This window comes from Dipodomys ordii, unplaced genomic scaffold, assembly GCF_000151885.1.
Source record: "Dipodomys ordii isolate 6190 unplaced genomic scaffold, Dord_2.0 Scaffold114, whole genome shotgun sequence".
NCBI lineage: Eukaryota > Metazoa > Chordata > Mammalia > Rodentia > Heteromyidae > Dipodomys > Dipodomys ordii.
In genome coordinates, this window is record NW_012267330.1 from 3,134,841 (window position 1) to 3,154,501 (window position 19,661).

Sequence of the window (19,661 nt, forward strand, 5' to 3'; positions counted from 1 at the left end):
GAAGTAGTGCCATGGCTCTAGTGGTAGAGTGCTAGCCTTGACCTGAAGTGCTCAGGGATAGCACCCAGACCCAGAGTTCAAGCACCACAACTGACAAAAAAAGAAAAAGGAAATTAGTCTTCCACTGTGAAACAGTACTCTTGAAACTTTCTATTCACACAAGCAGTGGCAACAATTTCCCATCCCTTTCTTTCCCTGTTGGAATTCCTCTTCTCTCTGATCTTCTCAGTTGTGTCCTGAACCTCAACTATAAAACCTGTGATATATCCCTACCTCTAGAAGGTGTGCTTGGGAACCTGAATCCCCTAGTACAGCAAACATCTTCCACACCAGGTACTATGCACTGACATGAAGCTGAGGGGAGGTACTTGCTGGCCACAGTTCACAGAAACATCTACTTACCTCTCTAATCAGCAGGTGCAAGTTATGCTCTAGAACATAGAGGTGGTCCTCTGCACTTTGCTTCTCAGAAGCTGATTTTTGGGATTTCTTATCATTTGAGGAATGGCACAATGAAATAGATAACTGCAAACCTGTTTATAAAAAGAACAGATGCAAGTTACCCAAGATGTAAAAAAGAACTATCTTCACAAAGTTTAACCATAGCCACATTCTCAAATGTCTTCCTAAGGGATAATGACAGCTCATTCACAAACAAGATGCTAAACTTGAAGATCAGGTCTTATGATCAATGTTTTTATTCCAAAATGATCACTTATACATATAATACTCTCATGTATTTTAATCATTCAATTTTTGTTAAATATCTGATCATTTCAATTGTATACAATATAGCTCCTGACCTTAAGCTGTGGTTAGTGAACAATCTATTCATTTTTCTTCCTTCCTTTACAAAACTATAAAAAGCAAGTTTTAGCCCGGCCCTGGTGACTCACGCCTGTAATCCTAGCTACTCAGGAGGCTGAGATCTGAGGATCACAGTTCAAAGCCAGCCCAGGCAGGAAAAGCCATGAAACACTTATTCCAATAAACCAACAGGAAACTGGAAGTGATGCCATGGCTCAAGTGGTAGAGCACTAGCCTTGAGCTGAAGAGCTGAGGGACAGCACCCAGGCCCAGAGTTCAGGCCCCACGACCGGACCCTCCCCCCCCCCCAAAAAAAAATGAGGAAAAAGGCATTCAGTTTCTCCCTCTATCTCCTTTCTCTCCTCTGATTCTTTTTTCCATTTTATTGCTCTTTTTCTTTTTTTTGTTTTGGTGAGAGAGTTTTGCTATGTAGTCTGGGCTCGCCTCAAGCTTGAAATCCTCCTGTCTTAGCTTCCCAAATGCTGGGATTATAGGAAGGAACTACCATACTCAGTCAGCTCTCTTCTACTAATTCTGTCAAGGCTACATCATCACTAAACTTTATTCACAGAACTTACATTGGGTACTATAACCAGAATCTCAGTTGTTTTGGTGTTGAGTCTAGACATAAATCAACTGTTAGATGCTAGTAATTATCTCTTTCTTTTATGCTCATTTGTTCTCCGGTTATGGAAAATTTTAAACACAAAAGTAGATGACCATACAACTATAGTTTGTGATTCTTTTACCTAGTCTTAACAGGTTAAAAACTCACTTGGAATTTGTTCCATCTACATTCAACACCCATTTCTCCCATCCTACTGCCAAATCACCCAATAACCTTACTTCATTAGATAGAGAAGAAAGCTCTGATTTAGTTTCACTCCACTTCCTTCCCTAGAAGATTCAAAATCCTACACTTATGCACCACTTTTCATTAGGAAACAGTAAAGTTAAACTGCCACACTGAGAATAGCATTATAAATGCATATTCTTTTCCTGTTTCAAAGGGTGATGATTTTGTGTCTCAAAGTGTTTGTTCACATAATAGATAAGTCTGAAATTTAACAGCTGCCACTTGGAAAACAGACATACTAACTAGGGGAGGAGACTCGGCTATATCTTGTCAATTACTTATTGGCTAGAGACTCAAAGGGAAGCCTCAATATGTTTTCATGGCTCTGAGACAATTTTACTAACTTCTGGCTTGTGAGTATAAATCAAGCATCTCTGAGAACAGTGGGACAAAATTATGTTGCTACTTCACAGACCCATTGATATCAGCCTGTTTTAATAGGTATAATCAAAGCCAGGCACTGGTGACTCAGGCCTGAAATCCTAGCTATTCAGGAGGCTGAGAATCGTGATTCAAAGTCAGCCCAGGCAGAAAAATCCCCACGAGACTCTTGTCTCCAACTAACCACTCAAAACTCGAAATTGGCACTGTGGCTCAAAGTAGTAGGGCACTAGCCTTGAGCAAAAGAGGTCAGGGACAGAGGTGCCCAGGCCCTGAGTTCAAGCCCCACAACCAAAACAACAACAAAAATGCATAATCATGAACTATACTAGATACTGCACCAACACAAGGTAAATAAAGAGCTACAAAATTTAGGTCACTGTAGTTGCAACATGCAGAGCACATGCTGTAACCTAAATGACCATCCTTATTTCCAGTATGCTACTTGCACACTTCTAGGCAAAATTTGAAGTAGCTGTAATATATATATATATATATATATATATATATATATATGGAGGCAGGGCCTTATGCTCAATGCTCCCTGTAGCACAAATGTGTGGGCCTAATTTACCTAATAGACTATTCTAGACATCCTGACTCCTTGGTCTTGCTAACACCTAACAGTTAGATAATTGACTGAAATGTTATCACTCTAACAAACCAAAAACACAAAGGAATTCTCTAGCAAACACCCATAAATAACAACTCAAGGGCTGGGAAGGTGGCTCAGTAGTAGAGAGCTTGCCTTGCATGTATGAGGCCCTGGGTTCAATTCCTCAGCACCACATAAGCAGAAAAAGCCTGAAGTGGCACTGTGGCTCGAGAGGTAGAACACTAGCCTTGAGCTGAAGAGATGAGGGACAGTGTCAAGGCCCAGAGTTCAGGCCCCATGTCCAACAAACAACAACAGTAAGAACAAAAACCAAGCAACTCAATAAAATGCCTAACTTCAATTTTTGATACTTACTTGCATATTTGTTCATAGCCCTGTGATGTGATCAACACCTTCACACTGGATTCGTAAACATCGTTGATATTGGACCAGTGAGCCTGTATCTGGGGATCCTCAATGCGGCTTGACAAGCTGTCAATGGTTGCAGCTGTTCTTTAAAAGAAAAGAAGTTAAATGTTTATAAAAAGTCACCATATCCCATGACAGGGTTTGAATCACTCATCAAGTATATAAAAATTTGCAAATCAAGTTGCTATTTTCTTATAATCCCAACATTTGAAAAGTGAAGATTTTAAAGAAATAGCTGAGCCTGTGGCTCATGTCTACAACTAGGAGACTGGGCTCTGAGGATCAAGGTTTAAAGCCAGTGATTTCAGTAAAGTCTATGAGGCTCTTAACCTCCAATTAACCATCAAAAAGCCAGAAGTGGTTGCTGTTGGTGGTGTTTATTTTTGCTCTAGTTTTCTTTTTTTCTCTTTCAGACAGATCAAAGCAGGGACCCAGAAAGGGAAGGAGGAAGGGTAAACAAATGCAATCATGCTATTCAGTATACACTATGTGGATACAGCTACGTAACTTATGGGCAGGGACAAAAGAGGGAAAACAGGGAAAGAGCAAAGGGATGACATTTCCCAAAAAGAAATGTACTCATTACCTGACTTATGAAATGGTAAAAACCCATATGTACAATAACTTAATAATAACAATAAAATTATATTTTTTTAAAAAGCCAGAAGTGGAGCTACAGTTCAAGTGGTACAGCACTAGCTTTGAGTAAAAAGGTTCAGGGAAAGCTGGGTGCTGGTAGCTCACACCTGTAATCCTACTCAGGAGGCTGACATCTGAGGATTGCAGTTCAAAGCCAGTCTGGGCAGGAAAGTCTGTGAGACTCTTATCTCCAATTAACCACCAGAAAACCAAAAGTGGAGCTATGGATCCAGTGGTAGAGTGCTTGCCTTGAGCTGAAGAACTGAGAGATGACACCCAGATCCACACTTCAAGTCCCATGACCAAAATTAATAAATAAAGTACAGGGAAGCTGGGTGCCAGTAGCTCATTCCTGTAATTCTAGCTACTCAGGAGGCTGAGATCTGAGGATCACAGTTTGAAGCTGGGAAGGTCCGTGAGACTATTATCTTCAACTAACCACCAGAAAACTCAAAAGTGGAACTGTAGCTCAAAGTGGTAGAACGCTAGCCTTGAGCACAAAGAGGAACAGTGCCCAGGCCTTGAGTTTAAACCCCGGGACTGGCAAAAAAAAAAAAAAAAAAAGAAAAGAAAAAAAAGAGAAAGTTATATGATTCTGGATTCAAAATAAAGAAAAAACAAATCTGGTTTCATAAGGCACATTTCATTTTTGGCTGATCCTGGGGCCTGAACTCTTGGCCTGGGTGCTGTCTCTGATTCTTTTGCTCAAGGTGAGCACTCTACCACTTGAGTCACAGTGCAACTTCTGGCTTTTTTGAGTAGTGGAAATTAGAGTCTCACAGATTTCCCTGCCTGGGCTGGCTTTGAACCTCGATCCTCAGATAGGCATGAGCCACTGGCACCTGCTTCTAAAGCACATTGCTAATCAACAATTTCTGCAATTTTTTTTAACTTAAAAAGATTATTTTTAGTTGTACAAAAGTTTCCCATCAACATGCTCATTGATGAATACAATGCATCTTGGTCATCATACACCCCCCCCCCCTTTCCCAACTGTGTCTTTGGGGTGGGGCGGGGAATAAAATAATTTTTTTTTGTTGGTCATGGGGCTTGAACTCTGGGCTTGGGCGCTGTCCCTCAGCTCTTCAATTCAAGGCTAGCGCTCTACCACTTGAACCACAGTGCCACTTCTGGTTTTCTGATGGCTTATTGGAGATAAGTTTCCCAGACTTTCCTGCCTTGGGCTGGCTTTGAATCATGATCCTCAGAGCTCAGCCTCCTAAGTAGCTAGGATTACAGGCATGAGCCACCGGCACCCAGCTGTCTTTGCAAATTTTTAAAGGCTTAATTAAGAATGGCTATGGATTTAAGTCTTCTCTATATTTAACAGGACCAATTGGATGACCATAAACTCCCACATTGCAGCCACCCCCTTCCTTCTAGAAAAAATGGTTAGGGCATCCAAAAAAATCACTGCATGAAGCAATACTGGAAAAAGATTTCAGCTTCATAAAGAAATCATAAGTTGCCTCATTCTTACCTGTTCCTCAGAAAAATATGCTTTGCTTGTTTAATTATTTTTTCCAGAAGCCCTTCACTGGACTGTAACGAATTAATTTCATTTTTATCAAAAGCTTGAGGACCTGAAAGCCTCATTCTCTTGTGGCCAAAAGGTGCACTTGCTGGGTGTGGCATCATGACAGAACTCAAGGTCTGTTTATGAAACTGACAAGAAAAGCCATTTTAATTAATTAATACAAACTAGTAAATAGTACACAACATTTAATCACAGCAGAGCTGCTATCCTGGACCATGAAAAACAATTTGAATTTGTTTCTATTTGAATTACAAATAAAAGGAACAGAGATAAACACTAGCATCACTAAGTCATACTAATACAGGTTTGTAAAAAGAAGGGTACTTCTCAAGTTGTAATTTTTATTATAAAAGTTTTAAAAGAGGGGAAGGGAAAAAACAAATGGGAGGGGATGATGATGAGAGGGCAGGGAGAGTAAGGGGAAACAAAGGAGGAGACAACAATGCTTGATAAGAAATGTACTCATTACCTTGCTCATGTAATTGTAACACCTCTGTATGGTATTTTCACAATAAAAAAGTTAATAAAATAAAAAGTTTTAAAATACAAAACAATTGGATGCTGGTGGATCACGCCTGTAATCCTAGCCATTTAGGAGGCTGAGATCTGAGGATCATGGTTCAAAGCCAGCCTGCACAGCAGGAAAGTCCGTGAGACTTCTGTTTCCAATTAACCATCAAAGCAGGAAGTAGAGCTATGGTTCAGAATGGCAGAGCACTAGCCATGAGCTATTGTTAAGGGACAGAAGCTCAGGGACAGCACTCAGGCCCTGAGTTCAAGTCCCAGGACAAGCACAAAATAGTAAGTAAAAAAATACAAAACAATTTTTGTCATTGAGCCTCAAGAACAGAACATATGCAATCAGTAGATAAGGTATTCCACTACACCCTGTACTCGAGATTCCTAAGTCTGTCTCCTTAGGATCACAGCAGCCTTTTGGAAGCAATGGCTTTTATGCCACTACAATCAAGTAAAGCAGATCTGGGAGTGTGACAGAGATTAGAACAAGTATTTCTATGTAATTTCTCAGATCCTTTTGAAATTAGTCTTCCAGGGGCTGGGAAGATGGCTCATTGGTAGAGTGCTTGCCTTGCATGCGTGAGACCCTGGGTTTGATTCCTCAGCACCACATAAGCAGAAAAAGCCTGAAGTAGTGCCATGGCTCTAGTGGTAGAGTGCTAGCCTTGACCTGAAGTGCTCAGGGATAGCACCCAGACCCAGAGTTCAAGCACCACAACTGACAAAAAAAGAAAAAGGAAATTAGTCTTCCACTGTGAAACAGTACTCTTGAAACTTTCTATTCACACAAGCAGTGGCAACAATTTCCCATCCCTTTCTTTCCCTGTTGGAATTCCTCTTCTCTCTGATCTTCTCAGTTGTGTCCTGAACCTCAACTATAAAACCTGTGATATATCCCTACCTCTAGAAGGTGTGCTTGGGAACCTGAATCCCCTAGTACAGCAAACATCTTCCACACCAGGTACTATGCACTGACATGAAGCTGAGGGGAGGTACTTGCTGGCCACAGTTCACAGAAACATCTACTTACCTCTCTAATCAGCAGGTGCAAGTTATGCTCTAGAACATAGAGGTGGTCCTCTGCACTTTGCTTCTCAGAAGCTGATTTTTGGGATTTCTTATCATTTGAGGAATGGCACAATGAAATAGATAACTGCAAACCTGTTTATAAAAAGAACAGATGCAAGTTACCCAAGATGTAAAAAAGAACTATCTTCACAAAGTTTAACCATAGCCACATTCTCAAATGTCTTCCTAAGGGATAATGACAGCTCATTCACAAACAAGATGCTAAACTTGAAGATCAGGTCTTATGATCAATGTTTTTATTCCAAAATGATCACTTATACATATAATACTCTCATGTATTTTAATCATTCAATTTTTGTTAAATATCTGATCATTTCAATTGTATACAATATAGCTCCTGACCTTAAGCTGTGGTTAGTGAACAATCTATTCATTTTTCTTCCTTCCTTTACAAAACTATAAAAAGCAAGTTTTAGCCCGGCCCTGGTGACTCACGCCTGTAATCCTAGCTACTCAGGAGGCTGAGATCTGAGGATCACAGTTCAAAGCCAGCCCAGGCAGGAAAAGCCATGAAACACTTATTCCAATAAACCAACAGGAAACTGGAAGTGATGCCATGGCTCAAGTGGTAGAGCACTAGCCTTGAGCTGAGGAACAGTTCCTCAGTCCCTGAGTTCAAGCCCCATGACCAACCAAAAAAAAAAAAAAAAGCAAGTTTTGTTTTTTCCTTTAGTACACAGTATCTGGCCTTACCAAGTAGAACAGAAGAACAGATACTCTTTCCTGCTTCCATGAGAGCTATGATGGACTTCTTCACTTGTAAAACCTTATTTCCGTGATAAGACTTAAATAAAGTCTTACAAATTTATGTGAAAAAAGTAAACACCTAATAACAAACTGATTTCTAAAGTAAGTCAAATTGCATTTGAACAGTTAAAAACTGGCATTCATATATATATCATTTCCAAACAACTACTGAAGCTGGGTGCTGGTGGCTTAACACCTGTAATGCTAGATACTCAGGAGGCTGAGAACCAAGGATTGCAGTTTAAAGCCCAGCCAGGGTTTTGGAGATAAGACTCTTATCTCCAATTAAACACCAGAAAATTGGAAGTGGAGCTATGGTTTAAAAGTGATAGAGCATGGGCTGGGAAAATGGCTTAGTCACAGAATGCTTGCCTTGCATGCATGAAGCCCTGGGTTCGATTCCTCAGCACCACATAAGCAAAAAGAAAAAAGCTGGAAGTGGTGCTGTGGCTCAAGTGGTAGAGCGCTAGCCTTGAGCTGAAGAGCTGAGGGACAGCGATCAGGCCCAGAGTTCAGGCCCCACGACCGGAAAAAAAAAAAAAAGAAAAATATAAAAGTGATAGAGCAATAGTCTTGAGCAGAAGAGATCAGGGGTCAGGGCAAGTACCCAGGCCCTGAGTTCAAGCCCCATAACTAACACCAACAACAAAAAACTAGTACACACTGGGGATGATAGGTCATGCCTGAATCCCAGCTACTTCAAAGGCAGAAGTCAGGAAGATCACAGTGTGAGGCCAGTCTAGGCAAAAAGTTAGAGAGACCATATCTCAAAAATAAGTAAGTATAGTGGAATTCATCTGTAATCCCAGGTATGTGGAAGGCAGAGCTAGAATGGTGATCCAAGGCTGGCCCTGGCAAAAATGTTAGTCGCAATCTGAAACCTAACAAAGTAAAAAGTCCTGAATATATGATTCAAGTGGTAGAATAAAGTATGAAGCTCTGAATTCAAACCCCATTACCACCACCACCACCAAGAAAGAAATACTGTTGCTAACAGTCATGCAAGTACAGACTTGTAACATACAGTTTTAAAGTCCATTGCTGCATCAAACGCAGCACACAACTGGCAATTACACCTTAGTCTGGACGCCACCTGGATGCCATCATGGGCAGCACACCACCTCTGATCTTGCTATTTTCCCCACACAGGCAAAGAGCGACCTCCAAACCAGTCTTATTATTACATCTCAAAAGGGTTGGCTGTTCTTACTTGGGAAGGGCTGAGAGATAATCTGGTTTTTCACCACGATGTGAGGTATCTGTGATTTAATTTGAACAGCTTCCCGAGAGAGCTGTGAAAAAATTTCTTTACACAAGAGAACGTTCTGTGCTGCTTCTAACTTCATCTGCCAGTGTGGGGAGCCTGAAAGATAAGCACAGGTATAATTCAAATTATCTATCCACATAACCCAGAAAACTCTAAAAACCTAGCAAAACATTTAATTCCTAAAATATGAACATCTTACTTCTTTTAAACGGGTAAGTTTAATCCCAAAATAAAAGTACAGCTAAGCTCTTCATGTACTTACAAATCATAAGAAGTATAATTTCAAAACTAGGCAAAATGATGCATGCTGATAACCAAAGAACTTGTAAAGTTGAGATTAGGAGTGCAAGTTCAAGGCCACTCTGTCTAAATTAAACAAATAAATAAACAACAGGCTGGGTGCCAGTGGCTCACACCTGTAATCCTAACTACTCAGGAGGCTGAGATCTGAAGGATCACAGCATAGCCAACCCAGAGAAAAGTCCTTAAGGCACTATATCTAATTAAGCAGTAAAAAGCCAAGTTGAGCAGGGTGCTGATGGCTTATGCTTATAATCCTAGCTACTCAGAAGACTGAGATCTGAGGACCATGGTTCAAAGTCAGCCCAAGCAGTAAAGTCTAAGAGACTCATATCTCCAATTAACCACCAGAAAACTGAAAGTGGCTGGGGCTCAAAGTGGCAGAACACTATTCTCCAGTTCAGAGACAGCATCCAGGCCCTGAGTTCAAGCCCTGTGACTGAAAGGGGGGAAAAGAAAAGCCAGGCTGGAGGCATGGCAATCAAGCTAGCTGGGTAAGCACAAACCCTGGTACCAGCAAAAAAAATAACAATAATATAGTTTTAAGTTATATTCCCAATTATTCTTACTTCAAAGTACCTATTTTCCTTTTCTATATTTATGCCTGACTTATTTGTAAATGTAAATTAATATAAAAAAAGGATGGCACATAACTACACCTGGCTTGGACTTGGGCAAAGGTCGCTTGAAGAGATTAACTGTGCCAAGATCACCTATGTCTGGAGCCTGCTTCTGAATAGAAACCTGTATGACAATAAAGACACGAAGGAAACATTAGCAAAGTAGCTTCAAGGAATATTAATAAGATTTATTGAGGAATTCTTTCACAAATACCTTGATGTATGCAGATCCCTCTAAATCACTAGGAATTTGGACATCCAAGGGACAGTAGTCTTCAGGTATCTTCTTATCCAGATCAATATCTGTGTTCTTTATTACTTCAAATGTACCATGATGTGGAAAAAGAGATCCTAAAGAGTTAATCAAGATAGGGAAACAGAAAACATTTAATATATTCAGTTAGAATGTTATTATGTATATAATACTTTACATGCACAAAAATTAAGTTCCCAACAAAAAAAGGGGGAAAGGAAGAAGCAGTGAGCAAAGGGGGAAAAGCAGAAACTGTTATCGTGTGTGTGTGTGTGTGTGTGTGTGTGTGTGTGTGTGTGTGCGTGAGCACCAATATTAGGCCTTGAACTCATGAGCCTGGTTACTGATTGTCCTTTAGTGTTTGTGCTCAAGGTTAGCACTTTACCACTTCAGCCACAGCTCCACTTTCAGCTGGTAGTACATTGGAGATAAGATTCTCACAGATTTTCCTGCCTTGGCTGGCTTCCAACTATGGTCCTCAGATCTCAGCCCCCGGGAGCAGTAATCCTAGGTAAGATTAAAGCATGGGCCACTAGTGCCCAACTTGTTCATTATTTTTTTTTGTCGGTCATGGGGCTTGAACTCTGGGCCTGGGGACTGTCCCTGCGCTCTTCAGCTCAAGACGAGCATTCTACTGTTTGAGACAGTGCCACTTCTGGTTTTCAAGTGGTTTATTGGAAATGAGTTTCACAGACTTTTCTGCCCAGGCTGGCTTTGAACTGTGATTTTAGCCTCCTGAGTAGCTAGGATTACAGACATGAGCCACTGGCACCCAGCTTGTTCATTATTCTAAAAACATAATAAACCTAGGCTGCGACTATAACTCAATATCTTTAGTCTTATGGTATCACTGTTATATAAAATGCATAGGCCAGGGGCTGGGAAGGTGGCTCAGTGGTAGAGTGCTTGCCTCACATGCACGAGGCCTGGGTTCAATTCTTTAGCACCACATAAGCAGAAAAAGCCAGAAGTGGCACTGTGGCTCAAATGGTAGGTGCTAGCCTTGAGCTGACGAGCTGAGGGCAGTGCCCAGGCCCAGAGTTCAGCCCCCACGAACTGCCAAAAAATAAATAAATAAAATGCATAGGTCAAATATTTGGAATGTATATTTGATAACAGATTGCTTTTAGAAGATAATTCTTCAGACTGAGGTTTCAGGAATGAGACACCATTGGAGCTCAGCCTCTGTAACCAGATTACAATAGAAGTATTCTGAATCTAGTCACAGAAAGATGAAGAACATACATACAACATCTTTTTTCAACCATTTCATATACACACTAACACAATGTAATGCAATGTAACTGAATTCTTTCACAATCAAGGATGGTTATCCGTAAAAGAAATATATTTGTTGAGGGGCTGGGAAGGTGGCTCAAGGCCCTGGGTTCGATTCCTCAGCACCACATAAGCAAAAAGAAAAAAGCCGGAAGTGGCGCTGTGGCTCAAGTGGTAGAGTGCTAGCCTTGAGCTAAGTGAGAGCTGAGGGACAGCGCCCAGGCCCAGAGTTCAGGCCCCACGACCGAACCCCCCCCCCCAAAAATATATATTTGTGTATAATTATTTGTGGATTAAAAACACGTTTAAAACCAGAAAGCACTGCTTCTAATAATCTTACCTATTAAAATGTAAAAATAACTTTGTTAGCTTTGCAGGGGGATTTTTCTTTTCTTTTTTTTTTTTTTGGGTCCGGTCATAGAGCCTGAACTGGGCCTGGGCGCTGTCCCTCAGCTCTTAGCTCAAGGCTAGCACTCTACCACTTGAGCCACAGTGCCAGTTCCAGCTTTCTTTTTGCTTACGTGGTGCTGAGGAATCCAACCCAGGGCCTCAGGCATGCAAGGCAAGCGCTCTACCACTGAGCCATCTTCCCAGCCCTGGATTTTTATTTTCTTGGTTCAGAACTCTCCCACTTCATACTAATGCTGAAGCATTTAGGTCCTCCAGTATCTCACTTAACTATCTCAGTTTACCTTCTTTTAATTTTAAGATATGGTAGCTTGCTCTGGCATGAGTCTTCGTCATAACACATCACTCTACTACTGCTGTCACAAGTGTCCCAGCCAGGACTCCTTGCTTCAATTCTTAGCATTGAAAGCTTTCACTCTACTGAACTGTAACCCTGATAAACCCAGTTGAATCTTCTATTAAATGTATTAGTAGGGATTCAGATAAAAGCTAAGTTACTTATTATAGGGCTATCATAGAAATAGTTTTGGTTGGGCAACCAGAACTCATTGATATAATCTTAGCTACTCAGGAAGCTGAGACCTGGAGGATTGAGTTCAAAGCCAGTAGGGACAGAAAAGTCCAAGAGACAGTATCTCCAATCTCCAATTGAACAGTTAAAAAAACAAAAAACAAAAATGGAAGGTTGGGAATGTGGCTTAGAGGTAGAATGCTTGCCTAGCATGCATGAAGCCCTGAGTTCCATTCCTTAGTAACACAGAAACAGAAAAACCAAGTAGCACTGTGGCTACAGTGGCAGAGCACTAGCCTTGTGCAAATGAAGCTCAGAGACAGTGTGTAGGCCCTAAGTTCAAGCCCCAGGACTAGCAAAAAAAAAAAAGACTGGAAATATAGCTTAAGTGATGGAGTGCCAACTATGAGAGGCCCTGAGTTCAAAACCTAGTATCAACACAAAAAAAGGGAAGGGAGAATAGCAGTAGCATATGTGTACAGAAGTAATTTTTAAGTAAGTTCAGGTGCAGAATGTATTTTAAAATTGTATTTTTTTATTATCTTAAAATACAGAAATAAAATTTTAAATGTAACATGCAGCTGACAATGTATTATTTAAAAACATAACATTATAGTCAACTTCTTCCACAAGAAGCAGGGTTTTTTTTTGTTGCTTGTGGGGCTTGAACTCTGGGCCTGGGTGCTATCCCTCAGCTCTTCAGCTCAAGACTAGAGCTCTACCACTTCAGCCACAGCGCCACTTCCAGTTTTCTGGTGGTTTTAGTGGCAATTATGAGTCTCATGGACTTTCCTGCCTGGGCTGGCTTTGAACCGTAATCCTCAGATCTTAGCTTCCTGAGTAGCTAGGATTACAGGCGTGAGCCACCGGTGCCTGGCTTACAAGAAGCAGTTTTTAACAAACATCTATACCTGCACTTCTGTAGCTCAGATCTCTGAGAATTTTATCTCAACTATTTTAAGTTTCCAGTGTTGCCTTAATCGCAAGAGTTCAGAGTTGAAGTCTCTTTGCAACTTGCTCTCTTGGTTTTCAGTCACGGATTTCGTCAGTCTTTCTGCGCCCTTCAGGAGGATCTGTGCGGCTCCAGCAAGTGACTTCTTTTTAGATATCAGCTGCAGTGTCTGGGGATTCTATCAAAAACAATCTATTAAGTTTGTATCCAAAACTGCTGCTGTATATGTAGACGACATTAAAATTGCATGTTTTCACAGTAACAAGATACCTGCTTGAGAGAAAATTTAGAAACTACAGAGGAAGGATGACATATACACAGCAATCCTTTGACAAGATAATCTTATCCTCAGCACTGCCAAAAAGAAGTTTTTAAGATAATAAAAAATTGTGTGGGAGGTGTGGCCCAAATGTTAAGCATACTTACCTCATAAGCCAAAGGCCAAAGCCCTGGGTTCCATCCCAGTACCACAAAACAAAGAGGCAAACTATAAATTAATAAAAGAAAATCTGAACCTACTTCTTTGGTCAATTCACAAAGTTCTCTGTTGGAGGAAAAACATCAACTGGACATTAGGACTTACTACTGCATCACTTCTGCCAAAGCTAGCTTAGATACAACCCCTTCGTAACAGGCTGCCCTTAACATTGCTATTCACAAGTATTCTTCTGTGTCACTCATATTCTAACATCTGTAATCCTGTGCTGAAGGCCTGGTTTCATGATGAAGCACCAATCCTTAAGAAAGATTAGCTGAGGAAAATTCCACTGGTTTAACGTCTTTGAAGAACTCACAGTCTAAGCCGGGCACTGGTGGCTCACGCCTGTAATCCTAGCTACTCAGGAGGCTGAGATCTGAGGATCACAGTTTGAAGCCAGCCTGGGCAGCAGAGACCGTGAGACTCCTATCTCCAATAAACCACCAGAAAATCGGAAGTGGCGCTGTAGCTCAAGTGGTAGAGCGCTCGCCTTGAGCTGAAGAGCTGAGGGACAGCGCCCAGGCCCAGAGTTCAAGCCCCAGGAGCGACAAAAAAAAAAAACAAAACTCACAGTCTGGGCGGGAAGGAGGTTCAGTGGTGGAGTGTTTGCCTTGCATGCATGAGGCCCTAGGTTCGATTTCTCAGCACCACATAATCAGAAAAAGCTGGAGCAGCACTGTGGCTCAAGTGGTGGAGTGCTAGCCTTGAGCTGAGGGACAGCGCCCAGGCCCAGAGTTCAGACCACATGACACAACAACAACAACAACAAAAAAGAAGTCACAGTCTAACAAAATGAATACCAGGAAGTACATATTGAACATGAGGTCAAGAGCAGAAGGACAGAGGAAAGGTGGGAGAAAGGAATCATAATATTCAATGTATATATATATGCAAATGCAATTAGGAAAATTGAGGGAATACCTTAGAGTTAGAAGGGAGAATCATAAAAAGGGTAACATTGGTCAAGATGCAGTGTACTCAAAGACTGACATGTTGAATTGAAACCCTCTGTGCAACTACCTAAAGATAATAAAGAAAAGAAAAGAAGCCCAGCACCAAAGAGTGACAGAGACTGGGAATGTGGCTTACTGGTAGAGTGCTTGCCTAACATGCATGATGCTCTAGCCTTAATTCCTCAGTACCACATAAAAAAATAAAAAGAATTAAAGAAAGAAAAAAAGTGACTGAGGGGATGATATAAATTGATTGGAACCTGCGCCTCTGAGTTCAGTATGAAAGAAAATAAATCTATCATCCCACTGAATGTAATTTACATGAGCAGAAAGGAGTTTATCTTTGGAACTATGATTGAAATCATGTATTAATATATACAGCATTGAATACTGATTTCTGAAAACTAATCACAAATCAATCTATGCATCATACGTAATATGTAAATACATATATATCCATAATCACTGTCAATTTGTATACTGCATTAAACAGTACTAAGGGACTATTTACTCTGGCTTTAAAGAGTGGAAATAACAAAAGTTTCAAAGAAATACCAAATTAATCTTTTCACCATATAAGGGAGCCTAACAAAAGCAGCTCTTAGAGGCAGTGAGCTAGCTCCTGGAGACTACTCTCTGGAGAAGCAGAGGGGTAGAGAAAGCAGGGTCCAGTGGATGAGGTGCTGGAGTTCAGGTCTTGGCTCCCAAACTACTGGCTTGAGTACAACATGAGCAAAGGAAAATCTCTGTACCTTAGTTTTTTCTTTTCAAAATGAAGTAGATTTAGTGAGTCCCCTGAAGTCTTTCAGCTCAATATTCCTAAAGCTATTGCTTCCAATCTTGTTTTTCTAAGGGCTTTCCCAGCAGTCTCCTTGTTTACTGGCTCTCCATTTCCCAATTCCTCAGTCTGACACCTCTCTTTCATAGTCAAATGTTCAAAGACTGAACATACTTTTATTGTTATGATGGTACTTCTTAAAGCCACTTTTTCAGCTCTGGATACATTTTTAATATATTTTATTGGGCTGGGAATGTGGCTCAGAAGTAGAGTGCTTGCCTAGCATACATGAAGCCCTGGGTTCAATTCCTCAGTACCACATAAACAGAAGTGGTGCTGTGACTCAAATGCTAGTCTTGAGCAAAAGCAGCTCAGGACAGTGCCCAGGACCTGAGCTCAAGCCCCATGATTGGCAAAAAAATAACCCAAACAAACATATATACATATATATACATATGTATATTATTGTTATCGTAGAGGTAATGTAGAAGGTTAGTTACATAAGTCACATAATGAATACATTTCTTTTTGAACCATGTCACCTCCTTCCTTCACTCTCTCACAGTTTTTTCCTTCCATCCTCCCCACCAAGTTGTATAGTTCATTTTCAACATAGTGTAGAGTACCAATGCTACATTTGTCCACCTTTGTTCCATCTTTTTTGTGCTCCCCTCTGACCCTCCCAAAGACATCTAAACTAAAAAAAGGAAGATACAACAAAAACAGCAACAACAAACATTTCTTGGAGCCCAACACTGGTGGCTCACGCCTATAATTCTAGCTACTCAGGAGGCTGAGATCTGAGGATCATGGTTCAAAGCCAGCCCAGGCAGGAAAGTCTGTGAGATTCTTATCTCCAATAAACCACTCAGAAAACTGGAAGTGGCACTGTGGCTCAAGTGGTAGAGTGCTTGCCTTGAACTGAAGATCTGAGGGACAGCGCCCAGGTCCAGAGCTAGTCTCACAACTGACAAAAAAACCCAAAAAACAAAAATAACTCTTGGGAGTTCATTTTGTAAAATATTATTTTCTATGATTATATGCACGTAGCTATTGAGCCTTTGTGATTTGCTCCTAATCACAGCCTATTTTAGCCTTACTGTGTGACTGTCTAGAGAGCTGTATAATTTACCATGTCCCAGTGTTGTTTTCATGTTTGTTTTGTAACCATCCAGTGTGTTTACTTGTAGATTTATAGGCACATTCGAGTTACCACAAATGAGGGAAACCATGCAATCTATGTTTCTTTGGGTCTGGCTTACTTTGTTTAATTTTTTCCAAGTCTTTCCATTTCCTTACAAATGGTACAATATTATTCTTTCTGATGGATGAGTAGAATTCCACTGTGTTGAATACACTTTTTTGTTGTTGTTAGTCGTGGGGCTTGAACTCAGGGCCTGCATGCTGTCCGTGAGCTTTTTTTGTCTAAGGATAGTAGTCTATGACTTTGAGTCACAGGACTACTTCTTGGGTTTCTGGTGGTTAGCTGGAAGTAAGAGTCTCATAGACTTTCCTGCCTGGGGTTGGCTTTAAACCACAATCCTCAGATAGCAGCCTCCTGAGTAGCTAGGATTACAGACAACTGGCAACCATCTGAATGCACTTTTTAAAAAAGGCAAGTATTAACATCTACCTAGTTCGCACTATGCTCCACAGTTTATTTTTCTGAGAAGTCACAAAAAAAAAAGAGAGAGACTTGAGGGAAGAACTAAGATTTTTTTTTTTAAGAAAATAAACCACTAATGCTACCAGCTATTTAGGAGAGAAGAAGGATTTAAACCCAAGTCTATGCGCCACTTCTGGGTTTTTGTTTATGTGGTACTGTGGTATCAAACCTAGGGCTTCATGCATGCTAGCAAGTACTCTACCACTAAGCCACATTCTTATCCCTGTCATCACATTTTGTACAGCAAAAACAAAGTACCAAGATTGTAAAAATTTCCAAATATTTGGGAAGCTTTAAATTATTACATTATGAACAAATCTCTTCCAAGGGCAAATATGTAAGAGATGTAGTTTTATGATTTTGTTTTGGACCAGTAGTCTTCAAATCTGTTCTGGACTTAATTTTTCAAGGAAAAAATAAAGAACACCACTTGGGGTCACACAGAGTACCAGCCAATAAGTGAATGTAAGCATCAGATACTGAGCTTAAGACCTGGTCCTGGTCCCAAAGAAGGAATGGATTAAAAAGAAAAAAAAGTGGTCCTACACATGGAATCTTACACAGCCTTTAGGAAGATGACATTATTTGCAGGGAAATGGATGGCAAATCATGCTAAGTGAGGTAAGCCAAGCTCAGAGAAACAAACCATCCATATTTTGTCTCATATGCAGAAGTTAGATCTAAAATACACTGGGACATCATAAACTACAAAGGACTCTAGGCATTCACACACAGTGAGACCAAAGGAGGATACTCTTAGAAGAGAACCACAAAGATGCAATCCTTTGATCATACAAAATAGTATTGGCCAAAATGAACTTGAGCAAATAGAAGCAATAGTTTATGTTGTTTTTTTTTTCTTGTTTGTTCATTTATCTGTCTTTAGGAGGGTAAAAAGAGCACAGAAATGGAGGGACAAAGGGTGAACAAAGGCAGCAGGGGTACATTATATTGAAAATGAACTATACAACTTGTAGGTGAGGATGGAAGGAAAAAACTGGGAGAGAGTGAAGAGGTAACACTGTCCAAAAAGAAATGTATTCATTACCTGACTTAGGTTATCCTTCTGTACATCATCTTTATAACAACTAAAGCTTTGTTTAAGAAAAATGAAAAAAAAAATAAAGGAGCACGATGAAACATACAATCAAAAGAGAAGGGAACCACCAAAAATAAGCACACAACCAAAATACAATCCAGAAACTCAGTAGGAAAGTATTATACAGATGAGTATTACTATACCTGTTTTGGAGGGATTGCATCCTGAGAGACTGGGTCCAGAGTCATGAATTTTTTATCTCTAACAATACTGAGGACATCATAGAGCACACACATCTCTGTCAGAGCACTTCTCAGATTGTTCCTCACTGAGTCCCAAGGCCATAAGGAAGGTTGAAATTTTACTAACCCTAAAAAGCAAAAGAAGAAATACAAAACTATTACATTGAACACAAGATAGAAAAATCACTGAGTGGTTTAAAAGTACTAAAAAGAAAACTCGTTATTTTTCTTTCCAACACCCCCTTTTATCTCACTGCTTTCCTCCCTCCTGTTTTTGTGCCAGTACCGGGACTTGAACTCCAGCTCTTTCCACTCAAGGCCAGCATTTTACCACTTAAGCCACAGCTCAACTGGGGACAACTCAGTCTCTCCCTCCCAGGCTGGCTTCATTTTTTTTTGGTCCGGTCATGGGGCCTGAACTCTGGGCCTGGGCGCTGTCCCTCAGCTCTTCAGCTCAAGGCTAGTGCTCTACCACTTGAGCCACAGCGCCACTTCTGGCTTTTTTTTTCTTTTTGCTTATGTGGTGCTGGGGAATCGAACCCAGGGCCTCAGGCATGCAAGGCAAGCGCTCTACCACTGAGCCACCTTCCCAGCCCTAGCCTTAGCCTTCTTAGTAGCAGGATCACAGGCGTAAACCACCGGTGCCAGGCTTCTTCCAGCATGTTCCCCTTAAACAGGTGGTTGCGGGGAATCTCCTGTGGCGGTTGAACCCGCACCGTGCCCGCGTACTGAGCGGAACCCCACCGCCACCTCCGGGGCAGTGGCTGAAAACCGCGGCGAATCCCAGCCACCAGGGGATCACAAGGGTCCACAAACTGCCCCGCACCTTCCTCGTCGTCCTGGTCGGCGCCGGCGCCCGGCCAGTCCGGCGCGTCGCCCTCGGGCCCCGCCGCCTCCTCCTCCTCGGAGCCCGAGCCCTGGCTGAAGTCGATGCGCTGGGCCAGGCGCGCCAAGTTCTGGGACATGGACAGCGGCTGCAGGTACGTCTCCGTGCCATCGAGGCCCACCTCCTGCACCTGCTTCTCGCAGGCCGACTCGATGCTGATGCGTACAGCGCGCACACCCGACATGCTGCCGACGGGGCGGGAAGAACCCGGACGCCTGGGCAGGAACCGGGAGAACTCGAGTAGCCGAGCGGAGCCCGGGGCGCCCGCACTGAGCCACAGACCACCCGCGCTGCGCCGCTCCCACAAAGCACTGCGAGGCCCCGCCCCCGAGCCTCACAGCACGAAACTGCGCACGCACGGGGCTTCCGGCATGAGGTCAAGAGCAGAAGGACAGAGGAAAGGTGGGAGAAAGGAATCATAATATTCAATG

General features: G+C 41.6%; 1 protein-coding gene across 1 annotated transcript in view; it reads right to left on the bottom strand.

Moving 5' to 3' along the window:
- The window catches only part of Med17 (mediator complex subunit 17), a 26,580-nt gene extending 7,057 nt beyond the window's left edge, over window positions 1–19,523 (bottom strand). The window contains 10 exon segments of the mRNA XM_013028865.1: window positions 3,015–3,152; window positions 5,188–5,372; window positions 6,794–6,924; window positions 8,810–8,962; window positions 9,826–9,910; window positions 10,001–10,137; window positions 13,148–13,186; window positions 13,189–13,366; window positions 18,306–18,472; window positions 19,171–19,523. Of these exon segments, the coding sequence (XP_012884319.1) occupies window positions 3,015–3,152; window positions 5,188–5,372; window positions 6,794–6,924; window positions 8,810–8,962; window positions 9,826–9,910; window positions 10,001–10,137; window positions 13,148–13,186; window positions 13,189–13,366; window positions 18,306–18,472; window positions 19,171–19,414 (1,457 nt within the window). The 5' untranslated portion in view covers window positions 19,415–19,523.
- Between the last annotated feature and the right edge of the window lie 138 nt (window positions 19,524–19,661).